Raw genomic sequence first — 13,729 nt, forward strand, 5'->3', positions numbered from 1 at the left:
TAGTCTCCTTTTTATACAGAGTCCTGAACTTGCTAATCACTAGTTAAATTCTGCATTCCTCTTCCTGCAATCAGCCCCTTATCTGCCAAATCAGTAACCAACTAAAATACCATTTATGATAAAGATATTGGTGATTTGTGTCTCTCGGCTTTTCCCAGTTAGGGGTCGCCACAGCGAAACTCCGGACCGCTAATGATTGGCAGTTGATTTTTACGTACTGGCTTGCCAGGCCTGATGCACAACCTTCAACGAAGGTACGCCCATTCACACATGTCTCCATGCAAAAGACGCTCTAGCTGAGAATCGAACCAGACAGCATCTTACTGTGAGGCGACAATGCTACTGCAGCACCACCACTGCGGGTATGGTGATAAATCTAAAATAAACAGTAAAATAAAGGTACATGTCGATACCAAAAGACTTAATTTTGTAAAATACTGCATTTGAAGGCTGACTAAAAATATATAATCAATCAATATAGTAGGGCCATAAGCTTCAGGTTGTTGCATACCTTAACCATATTAATATTTGCAGCTATCCTGACAGCCACAAAGTGTGTCTTCTAAGCAGCCTGATGCACAGGAGACAAAGGGTGTATCAGTAAGAGAACAGACATTGTAAAATTCAAATAAAGTCTACATCCTGGATATAGTGATGAAAACATCAACATCAGCAGTGAATGGACTAAAGAAGAAATCTTGTGCTCCAAGAAGGTGTAGCTGAAACAATGAGAGAGTGAAAAATGGACCAGTTTTCACTGAAAGTGTAACAGCTGTGGCTAAGACATTTCAGAGCATGGTATGAATGATTAGCAAACAGTGAAAAAATGTTAAGAAACTGTCTGAGGCCACATAGGAAGCTGTATGTTGTGCAGGTCATAATTATGCTCACAACATCCCCCAAGCTTTCAATTACATCTTCAACTACTCTTTGGAACATCTCTGATCCTGATGAAATGCTAAATAGAAGATAAAGAGTTGTTTACCTTTCAAGTGGCATAGTAAAAGTATGCATCTTAATCTAGCTTTGTTAAAATTCTTGATCTATGTATAGTACTCTATATAACTTTTCATCACTTTCTTATTTGCAAGTAATTGACAGTGCACTTTTGTAATCATTTTAAACAGATCTTGCAGATAAGTATAAATGTGAATCGTATATTGCTTCACAAAATTAACCACATTTTGCCCCTTCTTTTGAGTCTAACTCAAGGATCTCAGGTGTGGGATCCACTGGCTAAATGCAGTCCCAAAATACACTCAATCATCCATTCGTTCATTGATTCATTGATTCATTGATTCATTCATTCATTCATTCATTCATTCATTCATTCATTCATTCAGTTGCCCACTTCATTTTCTTTGCAGTTACAGGACTAGCTAAATGTACTACAAGTTTGAATAAGATAAAACTCTTATTCAGAGAATGAATGAATTATTAGAGCCCTCCCTTTCATAAAAAGCACTGAGCTTTGTGCAAGATATTTAAAAAGAAGTAATGGACAAGAGAAGATCTGGGTTCTATTCTCCCATTCTTGATGAAAATGGTCATGACTATAATGTAAGTACATGTAATTCAACTATTCTAGTAAATAGGAGGAGTACAGTTACTACTACTGATACCAATTTCAAATTGTCCTTTATAACCATATTCTCTGTGGACTTTAAATCGGTCCAGGAGATTCTAGCAAAAAATTGGAAGGTTTTGTTGAGAGATGGGGAGATTAGATCAAGAATTAGTTAAAAAACAGTTATAGTATGGAAAAAAGGTTTGAACGTCAAAAACTTGGTAGAAAACATTGGTAAACAACACTATGATTTAAAACATAGGTACATGTATCCATGTGGGAGATGCCATCACTGTAAATACATCAATGTGGGTGAGTTTTTTGCTACCAATGGGTTTAATTTTAGAGTGAGGGGGCATTACAATTGTAACAGTTCTGGTGTTGTATATGGGGCATTGTGTCAGGCCTGTCCTGCTTTTTATATTGGCAAGACAGAGCGGATGTTGAAGCAACGTATTTTTGAGCACAATTACGATATACAGGGGGAAAATAAACTACCAATGCCCTATATAGACATATTCTGGAATTCTCTGAACACCACTTTAAGTTCATTATAATTGAACAAGTGCAAAAGAATACAAGAGGTGGTCCCTGGCAATTGTTCTTGGAGAACCGTGAGCTGTATTGGATTTTGCACCTTGATGCATCGGGGTTCCCAGGTTTAAATGAAATTGCATCTATAGGATGTGTGTTAAAAATGAAGGCAAAACTAAGATAGCATAGATTTATACACATAAATATGTAAAAAGTATAATCCAAGGCAGCGAAGAGCAGCAAGAAACAGCGATAAAGCCAAAGGTAATCTCCACAAAAAGTTTATTCAAACACACAACATAAATTTCTCCAAGTCCTTCTCTCAAACACACAACATAAATTTCTCCAAATCCTTCTCTCAGGCGCTTTCGCTCAGTGCAATACTGAGCTTTGTCAAGATAAAAATGCAGGGCAGAACAACCTTATTTGTAAGTCTCTTAATGAGACCATGTGCTTCGTTAATTAAAACCAGTCAAGTTACAATTAAAATTAATTGGTGACCAATTTAAAATTAAACAGCAAGATGTTGTATGAAATACATAAAATCCTAAATAAAATACCTTTTGTTAAATATGTTGTAGTTGAAAAATATGTTATTTAAAAGATATGTCATTTGAAAATCACAAAGCATTTGTGTATAAATAAATAAATATTGTTATATGTTAATGTCCCATGAAACCACATTTGTAGTGATTGATTCTTATAACACTGTTTAGTGTGCAATAAATATTACAATGGGGTACCACGAATAAATGATGTGAGTAATAAATAGTAATAGATAAAAATCAAATGTTAAAAATACAAGAATTAAAAATAAAAATAATAATCAAGTATTAAGTGTTCAAACGTTGTTACATAGATTATATTCCCTATTTTTAATTCTTGTATTTTTAACATTTGATTTTTATCTATTACTATTTATTACTCACATCATTTATTCGTGGTACCCCATTGTAATATTTATTGCACACTAAACAGTGTTATAAGAATCAATCACTACAAATGTGGTTTCATGGGACATTAACATATAACAATATTTATTTATTTATGCATGAATGCTTTGTGATTTTCAAATGACATATCTTTTAAATAACATATTTTTCAACTACAACATATTTAACAAAAGGTATTTTGTTTAGGAGCTTATGTATTTCATACAACATCTTGCTGTTTAATTTTAAATTGGTCACCAATTAATTTTAATTGTAACTTGACTGGTTTTAATTAACGAAGCACATGGTCTCATTAAGAGACTTACAAATAAGGTTGTTCTGCCCTGCATTTTTATCTTGACAAAGCTCAGTATTGCACTGAGCAAAAGCGCTTGAGAGAAGGATTTGGAGAAATTTATGTTGTGTGTTTGAGAGAAGGACTTGGAGAAATTTATGTTGTGTGTTTGAATAAACTTTTTGTGGAGATTACCTTTGGCTTCATCGCTGTTTCTTGCTGCTCTTCGCTGCCTTGGATTATACTTTTTACTTGGTCTTGGTTTCACACATAAATATGTGTTAATGGACTTATACACACATATTTACATATTTACATTTTTAGTTGGTTTTAAAATATGTGCTTTTTCACATTCATATTTACGCATTATTTTTATATATATATATATATATATATATATACACTTTTTCTGGGGAATCTACTAATGGTTATATGTGTTTTTAAATGTGTTTTTAACTGTTTTTATACATTGTATATATTGTTGCTTTAATTCATTAATTGGTGTTTGTCATGTGATTATGCAAGTCATATATATATATATATATATATATATATATATATATATATATATGGGCCCATTTGAATATTTGAATGTTGGCTTTTATCTGATGAAGTTATGTATTTTTATATAACGAAAGTGCTTATGTTTCTTTTATTTTGTGGTGCAATAAACTGTTGGTGAACTACAGCTCCAACCTTGCCTTGTGTGTGGTTAAACATTTGTGTTTTCTGTGGAATCAGGTAAATTAAATATACTTTATTTGAGAGCATTGACTAGGTCTTGTATGACTTTGCATTTAATTATATCACATGGACCCTTTATCTGATGATGGCTTGCACTACCATTAGAGAATACTATGGTCCATTCTTACAACATGCAGATATATTTAGAACAAGGATTCTGAAAATAAAACATATAATGCTTATGTGGGAAGTATGGTGACTCACTAGTTAAAATTTCTGCTTCATATTTCCAGTGACCAAGACTGGTCTATCCTTATGATCAGTATAAGTCCAGAGTTTGTTTTTCTTATACCACGGCGCTACTGTTGTCTTCCCCAACATATGCTGGTTGACTGGAATAATTTCCAACATATATTGCTTCTCTCTTGTTCTTACAGTCTAGAGGATGTGTGAAAAAGGTCTAGGCCAGCAGTGCACTTTCCTGGTAAACAGATGAAAGTCATTGATGCAACAAGCAGCACACTCACTTTTGGTATAGAATGGAGAAGATTATATTCCCACACCAGGCAGAATGATACATGCCACTTCATTGCAACATAAAGGGGATGCTGCCCCCTGAGTGTGTCATCCTTCAGATGACATGTTAAACCCAGGCCTCATCTGCTAGAGTTAGTGGTTGCTCAGGTAGATGTAAAAGGTCCGCTGGCACCTGTAGAAAAGAATATGGGAAGTTCTTTGATGTCTTGGTCAAATTCCCCCTAGCAGTATAAATAGCACCTCAGGTCTCCACTGAAAAGAGGATAGTAGATTAACCCAGTCAACAATGAACAAATAAATAAATAAACTGCATCTTCAGTTGGAAAACATTTTGTCAACCACGCTCACCTATACACCATCTTAGATTCTTGAACATTTGCTCTTTATTAGATTGTATTGATATTTTTCAGTCTCTCCTAGTCTATATGTTTATAGTAGAATGAAAACTTCCTTGTGGTGGTAAATATACAACTTGATTAAGATGTGAAATGTTACAGCTGCCTTAACATGTCTATAATCTTTGTTATTTGCATTTACCCTGGGGACTTTTTTGAGTAGCTGTTTTGTCCATGTTTTGAAGCATAAGAATCATTAAGTCATTAAGTGCAATCATTATTTCATTGAGTTAATTAAGTGAATATGCCTCTTCAAATAAACCACTGTAGTAAGAGAGAAACAGAAATGCATATTCATTGACTAATACAGCAGAAGGAAAGAAATCAGGCTTCCTTTCTTTTGTGAAGACTGAAAACACAACAGCTGCACTGTTCAAATTTTTCACTTACTAAAGCATGCCTCAGAGAAAACTGACTGCCCCTCCCCCTTCATCCTGCATTGGAAAGAACTGAGCTATGACAGCCAAGATCAGATCGACAGATCGAAAAGATAAACTCTATGGGAACACAGAGATAAGAACTCTGTGACAGTCTGTAGAAGCTTCTATCTTGAGTACCAACATATGGAGCATTTTGTTCAAGTCATTGCAGAACAAAGCAGTGAAACATTTATTGTTTCCAACAGAAGTCTGATTTACAAATGGATCAAAAATGTTTTAAAAGTTCAGTACAACTTGAATTCATATTCTGAATATCACATGCATTAAGTATTGTGTTTTGGATGTATCATTGGTAAATATTTGCAGAAGTACTACACACAAGCTTTACAAATAAAACATGGCTTTGCATTTGAATGTATTGTTGAAATGACGCAAGCTCAGTCTTTTAAAACAAGTCAAAGCAGATTATTTATTTATTTTTTCTATTGGCTGTTTTCAGGTGGAAGCTTTACAACCACATCGGGACTCTATTCAGGAAGCAATTCTCTTACAAATTCAACAGGGTTCAATAGTTCACAACAGGTAAATCAGGAAAACAGAAAAGCAATCTTTACTGCTTTTGGCACCTGGCATTTCCTCTCTAGTTTTACAAAAGAAAAAGGTGTTGCCTTTTGATATTAGCATGCATCATTTTAGATATTCTTAGGCAGACATTTAAAGCACTGGTCTGGATTAATCACTTATATTAATTTTATTGTAAATATTTAATATTGTAAATAATTACATTCTGTGAACATTCTTCTAACTTCTTTTACTTTGAGAAAATACGGACTTAGCTGTATAATACCTGCTAATGAGACATTGCTTAGCGTGGGATACACCAACCACTCTTTTTTCAAAGCTTAGTGCCATGAGCTTTGTTAATCTAGTTTACTCATACAAACAGTTGTCTGAGAAGAATCGGTGCCATTTTAGAATCTTGATAGAGATCAATGTTGTTAAAACAAAAATTTTGTGATGGTCTCTGTTCAGCAGAAACTTATTTCACAAACTGTTTGGGACACTTGGACAGCCACAGTCATTATTATACTAATATTCTGAGAGCCTGTCCTTTTGCTGTTTTATATTACTTTGAAATATACCCTTCTTTGCTATGTTATTACGTTCTCATGCTGCTACACTGGCTGCTAGTAAAACAGGTACTGATATAAGAACACATTGTCTTATAAAGGTTGGTACATGCTACATCCTCCTGCCTCATGTCTGGCACTGCATTCCTAGGTAGTAATACAGATTTACAGGGGGACTCTGTACTGAAATGTAAACAGCATGCAGGAGCCTCACTTTATCCAAGTTTGGTGGTCTAAGGTAGATGGAAATTTGCAGTACTTTTTGTTATCTGAGGCCTCATTGGGCTGGTGGTCCTACATGCTAGCGACCTCTTGTAGCCTTTTATGAGCATGAAAGGATGGCTCCGCTTATTTCATAAATATATCACTGGAAGACAAAGAAGTCTGCAACTTTACAAATGAAATCACTCCACCCGTTGCCCCTACCCACTCAATAATGCACACATTCAGGTTAACAAGGTCTAGTGTGTGACAAACCTTGTTTCTGTCCTTTCACAAGGAATACATTTCTCCTGAGAAAGCTGATTTCCCCCACCAAAAAAAGGAAAAAAAATCTCTTATGCTTTTTAATAATGTTGCCTCATATCTGGTGCAATGTATACTCCAAATATAGTACCTCTCCATGGTGCCATAGGAAATATGGGTTGAATAAGGTATCTGCCACCACCAGTGCCAACTTATAGTAGGCACTAGGCACTTAAAAAGTTTAGCAGTTTACAGGATGTCATTAAGGAATCATGGATGGAAGGATGGATTTTTTATGCATAGTATGTAAACTGCATGTCAAATTATTCTTTTTGTTTAAACATTTAACTGTTCCTTTGGCGATGCAGACTTGTCTGCAAACTACTGGATGAAATTCCTTGCAACTTCTAATGTAGTTTTCAGGCTTTCCATTTTTTTCTCAGTCATGCCTTCAGACCTTGTCTTCATCTATTCATAGCTGGGCATCTTTCGAGAGGTAATGATGCATCATAAAGAGCTGGAGCATCCAGTTGCATATGCAGAAGTTGGCATATCAAAAATGCAGAAGAAACAATATGCCAGCAGACTGGCTGCTTTGGGATTGCTTGGACAAGTTCTATCGGTAATGTGTTAGTATATCTCCTAGTAGCTGCACTTTTAGTAGAGCCCTACAGCGGGGTGTCTAGCTAAGCTCAGAAAAGCTGAAGCAATACAAAAGCTGCAGCAGACTGGCCAAAAATCCATAACACCAAATCAGTTTATTTTTTATGTATACAGAAATCCCTGTTCCCTACCACATGGAAACAAATTTATATCCTGCCACTAAAAGAAGGAGGCCCCTCTCCTAAATCCCTTGCTTTCAGATCCATTGCTATACTCTGTTGTCTAAGATCCTTGAGAAATGCATCAGCTCTCAGCTACATACTATCTTTTAAATAAAGTCTGCTTCCCATCCTAATATGGATTTCACCTTCTCCACAGGACTGACTGCTTTTCTAAACACCATTCACAAACACAGAAATGACAACTACTTAGTGTTGTCAGTCTTATTTGACTAATAGGTACATAGATTAGTTCTAGGCTAACTGCAGTAATGGGCCATTTTAAACCTAGGCAATTGCCCCATATGAAATTCAGACCCTGCACCTTGTGTCTGTAAGGTAAACAACTTAACCTTTGCACCAACCTCCTTCCAATTATGTCAACCTTCTACTTATGAAAAGTTTTTGATGCAGTCTGTTGCTTCAAACTATTCTGACAACTCTCATCCCTCAACCTCTGTTCCTCAGCCTTAGAATTGTTTAATACATACCTCACTAATAGGGCACAACATGTAACATGCCAACAAATCAATTTAACCTTTGTTCATATATCTTTTGGAGTTTCTCAAGGGTCAGTACTTGTCTCCCACATTTTCAACATATTCATTAGCGATCTTCCTCTTGTCTCTACTAATTAAACCATTTTCAGTATGCTGATGGTTCAGCCATTATCTGCATATCAAAACAATCTGTTAGCTTTATAGCATCATTCAGCTCCAATGAAACCGAACTCAGACAATCTAATTTTGTACTAAACCCTAAAAAACTAAACTAATGCTATTCACTTCTACAAGTGAATCTGATTTCTGCATAAAACCCCTAGGTGTCATCATTGATGAAAATCTAAAATCTGAAATCCATGTCCAACACATAGTCAAGAAAACAAGCAAACAAACAAATAAAAGAAAAAGAAAAGGAAAAAAAAAAACGGATAGGCAAATTCCTACTTAACAGAGTAACATGCACTGCACGACTCCCTATTATGCTGTTGCAAATGCAGGTTGTCGAATGTGTCTTTGTCGAACTAAAAAGCACTTAAAGGCAAAATAGCAAAGTGGCTTTTCAGCAAATTCTTTCACTGGGAAAGAATTTGCTTGGCCGCTTTCGATACTTTGCCATTTTGGCACTGTAGTGCGATCTCGGAGTTGGTATATTTAAGTAAGGGGTGTGGGGGGGCACAGCCCCCCACGTCAGGGGGGGGGGTTGGGGGGCAAAGCCCACCACATTATGTAATATTTTACAGTTATTTTTTTTCGGAACAGTTGTTGTTGTTGTTGTTTGTCTTTCGGCTTTTTCCCAGTAAGGGGTCGCCACAGCGGAACTCCGGTCTGCTAATGATTGGCAATAGATATTTTACGAAACGCTGAGGTGCCAGCTTGATGCCCAACGTTCAATGAAGGCGCACCCATTTATGCACGCATGTCTTTCGAACGCTACCCAACCGCGGGGAGGACATGCAGACTCCATACAGAAGTCACTCCCAAGCCACGCCGAGAATCGAACGGGAGAAACTCTTGCTGTGAGGTAACAACGCTACCGCCGTACCACCACGGCATTGTGATTTTTTTTTTCCCTTGGCAAAAAAATCGCTGTTCTGAAGTTTCGACATTGTAAGCTTACATGGGGTCAATTATGTGCCATTCGCTCTTCTAAGCATGCGATATCATAATATAGACCCACTGCACAGCAGTAACCTTTCTATCTCCCATACTCTCATATACTGCCCATGTCTTCAAAAACTGCATTCAAACCAGTCTGGAAAACTTCAGGAATGCTATAGTAAAAGAGTTAAATGTTTTACCAAAGTTATCAAAAGAATACACCACTGTACCACTATAAAAACAACTCACTTGACTTGAATACCCAAATTATCTTAATTACTGTCAGCTTCAAGTAGAATACAATATTTTTAGCATCCTAGACAGCTGTCCACTCCTTAAACATTTTCTTTAATTTTATACTTCCACGGGAAAACTTTATTTTTCCAATAAATTCCTGATGTACATCCCTCCTTCCCATAGCTCCCACAGTGACTGCCTTTACTCCATCAATGTTGCAAAAATCTGGGACTTCCTACTCAACTCCATCCAACAGGTCAGCAAACCCAACCTCTTCAAGTCCTTATGAAAATCTGTATTTCAAGAACATCTGCATTTGTCCATGCCCACGTCTTCCTGGATAAATCTTCTCTATCACTGACTGCCTCCAATTCATCTAAATTTCCTTTTAATTATATTGTCACATAGGACCTTGCTTTTTAGTTATAACTACTATACCATTAATTAATTTCCATTAAGATCCCCTGACTGCACTGTAGCCATTACTTATTTTCCCTTAGCTTCAACTCAATTGACATTAGGTCTTCCTTTACAAACTACATTCCCCGTGAAAAAAAAAATACTGTAATGGTATGCAGAAGGAGATGTGCTTTACTGTAATGTGATATGATCTTCTGAATGCTTCCAGAATGTGAAATTCACTACTGCCACTTGCAGAAGTGTAAGTGGGTGGGGAAAAATGGTAGCCACCTGGGCACAAAATGTTAGGGAGTGCGATCATACATATTCAATTAGGAAGTAATGCACTGCCAAAATTCAAAAATGAATGCTGTTAATGAATTACCAGTAAGGGCTAAAGCACTTTAGTGCTCTGTGTGGTGTGATACTTAAACTGTAGCAAGGCTTCTTCAGTATTTGTGGAATGTAGAAAGGGACCCAGCTTGACCCTGAATTTATTTATTTTTGTTGCTCTTGAACTCATGAACTCATGAGGTTGAGAGTGATACAATGGGGAATGGCAGTGCCAGATGAGCCAGATATTGCTTTGGCCAATTGCTTTAAGTTTTAATTATTTACATACTAATAATTAGTACTACAGTATCACCTACTAGCATTATATAATACTCCATTGTGTATGTTTATCTTATACATTTTCAAAGTTACAGCTTCCTTTATATCTAAGCACATTTTACTTGGAGACTTAGGCATATTTTCATGTAGTATAAATAAATTGTACCTCTGTACTAGACATTTGCATTGTAGTAAGTTTTTTAATATTTCAAAGGAAGTATGCATACTTTGACTATATGAAAGATAGTTGAAAATGTAAACACCAAGTTGTAAGGCTGCACTGGTTTTCATGAGTCCTGTAGTATAATACCTTAGCTTTGAAATACATTGTTATTGAACTTAAAATGCTAGCTTTTTTTGTATCTTATAAACATGCTGTTTGATGAGAAATGTCACAATCTCTGGTTTTCTATGATGTTGCCATTTCATAGAGAATTATGTGTGCACAGCAATGAAAAAAATGCGTACTTTCTTTATGTACAATCCACTGCCTTGGTGCATTTCATATAACAGGAAAGTACTAGACTAACTGCCCTTGTGGAACATTTTTAGCTTAGCCAGTTTCCCTTGGTGAGAATCAAGCCTTTACCTTGTCTGTGAGGTAAACACCTTAACCATTATGCCAACCTCTAAACATGGCAGTAATAGTTTCTTGTGATGAGGTGATATTGCAGGGATTTTAATGTTGTTATGATACAGTTGTATTTATTAGTGCTGTTGTTAAATATTTGTGTTCATGTTAATGAAGTGGAGATATATTCGACCCCTATTTCTCGAAACTGCATAACATCGAACCATCAAATCGGTAGCCCAAACACACGCAAGGCATTACAACAAACACTATAAAAGTGGGAGGCTTCACCCCCTCCACATCCCCCTAACTAAATATACTAACTCCGAGATCGCACTACAGTCGGGAAAAGAGCAGATTTAAAAGAGCGGCTAACTAATTTCTTTCCCTTGGAAGGAAATCGATGATTTGAGGGTTCAATGTTGTGTAGCTTCGAGAAACAGGGGTAGATCAAAGGTGAGTCGACATTTTAATGCTTCATTTATATAATATAGACCCTAAATATATAAATATTTTTATATATATATATATATATATATATATATATATATATATATATGTGTGTGTGTGTGTGTATGTGTGTGTATGCATAAAAAGTTATTTTGTATCAGAAAATATTATACATACCCTATACATGAAACTCTTGTGTGTTTATGCTAGCTTTATGTATTAAAAAGCCATTTACAACAGCATGTCTGCTCATAATCTGAGAACTATATAATGCCTGTGTTTGGGTTCGTTATACATTAGAGTATTACAGTTACAGATTTTCAGTATCTGTTCTAATCTGTCATGCTTCTGTCTGCCACTTGATTAACATTGCCTCAGCCGTACCTTCACTAAGCAGGTTATGAGTCTATATAATCGCACCATGTAGTTAACTCAAGTTGAGCACAGCCAGTCGACCAGGTGTTCACATATGAATGCTATTCCAGGATATCAAGACACATCCAATGTCTAGAGAGTAACAAGTTTGGGGATGTGTGAGCGGTTTCAGTACTAGGTAATCTCGTCTTATCCTCAACTGACTGCAGTCTCTACTGAGTATGAAGGAGAATGCATGAAAACTACAATCTCCATATTAGTTCAGGACTCTGTATAGAAAAAGAGTGGGCTGCCATCTGCCACTATGAAGGACCAGCTACCCCAGATGGATGCGTTGAAGTATTTTAGGGTTTTGTTCATTAGTGATGCAGCTAAGATAAGAAGGTTGACTAGTTGATCAGTATAGCATCAGTTTCAGCCTTGCAGGAATTATACCAGTCTTTGTTGATGCAGCAAAAGCGGAGTCATACCACAAAGCTCTCAGTTAACAGTCAATGTAGCCATCCTCACCTACGGACCCAAGATCTAGTTAGAGATGAAGTGCATCGGATCACAAACACAAGGGGCAGAAATCAGGTTTCTCTGCAATACAACAGGGTAGCTGGGCTTACCATCCATAATAGAGAGGATTTCTTTATTTATATATTTATTTACCGGGAAAGTACAACTAGGAATGAGCCAAGTTTCAGCGGAGGCCCGGGGAGAAATGCTCCAGACACATGTCTTTGTAATGTGAGAGGAAGCTAGAGCACCAGGAGGAAATCCACACAAACACAGGGAGGACATGCAAACTGTGCACTGAAGGCACCCCAGCTGAACATAGAACCGGAGAACCCCTTGCTGTGAGGCGACAATGCAAATCGCTGCACCACTGTACCATCCTAGAATCTAGGAGGACCTTGAATTATGGCCACTACTCCATTTTATTGAGAGGAAATAGTACTGAGTGGTTTGTGTACCTTTGAAAATATGCCATCTGGATGCTTTCTATGGGATATATATCAGTCATGGCCCACAAGGAAGTGATGCTAGGGCAGACTCCAGACACACTGGAGGATATCATATGTATCAGCTTGCTTAACAAGACCTGGGGATCCCATGGGATAAGCTGTAAATTGTTGCCAGAGATATGAAAAGTCTGGTCTACAATACTCAGATTTCTACCTTTGTGAGCTTCTCCAAGACAAGCATTTCAGAGAATGGCTGGGTGGTTGAATGGATGGCTGAATGAATACTGTAAACTGTACTTTCATTAAGTTTTAAAAAAATTAAAAAAGATATTTTTAAGTATTTGATTTTAAATTTACTCACTCACTAACCAATCGCACCTAATGCAGTTTTTAACTATGCTACAAAATATGTTGTAAAGACAGTCAATGTAAATGCAGTTTTCCTTAAATCCATGGCATAATGTAGCAATAATTAAAGAACAATGTATTGTTTTCTCTCTTGCTTGTTAGGAGTACCCATATTCAAGTTTTGGCCAGGGTCAATTTGCACAGTATTATAACAGTTCACCGTACACATCCCCATATATGACAAGCAACAACACCAGCCCCACAACACCCTCCACAACTGCAACGTATCATCTTCAAGATCCACCATCTGGAATAACCAGTCAAGCTGTAACAGATCCAGCTGGAGGTAGTAACTTATTATTTTATACTTAATTGTTAATATTATCATTCTAAAGACTATTACAGCAAGTGCTGCTAAGTGAGGTTTTACTATAATTGAAAACACT

At 36.5% G+C, this 13,729-nt stretch overlaps 1 protein-coding gene across 9 annotated transcripts in view; it reads left to right on the top strand.

Annotated features, from left to right (window-relative positions):
• EYA1 (EYA transcriptional coactivator and phosphatase 1) overlaps window positions 1–13,729 on the top strand; it is a 398,871-nt gene that overhangs the window by 123,242 nt on the left and 261,900 nt on the right. For all 9 annotated transcript variants that reach the window (XM_044067272.1, XM_044067274.1, XM_044067271.1 and 6 more), the window contains 2 exons: window positions 5,824–5,906; window positions 13,446–13,629. In XM_044067272.1, the coding sequence (XP_043923207.1) occupies window positions 5,824–5,906; window positions 13,446–13,629 (267 nt within the window). The remainder of the gene's footprint in view (window positions 1–5,823; window positions 5,907–13,445; window positions 13,630–13,729) is intronic.

The sequence above is a fragment of the Protopterus annectens genome, chromosome 3.part1 (assembly GCF_019279795.1).
Source record: "Protopterus annectens isolate FY-2018-M chromosome 3.part1, PAN1.0, whole genome shotgun sequence".
Classification (NCBI taxonomy): Eukaryota; Metazoa; Chordata; order Ceratodontiformes; family Protopteridae; genus Protopterus; species Protopterus annectens.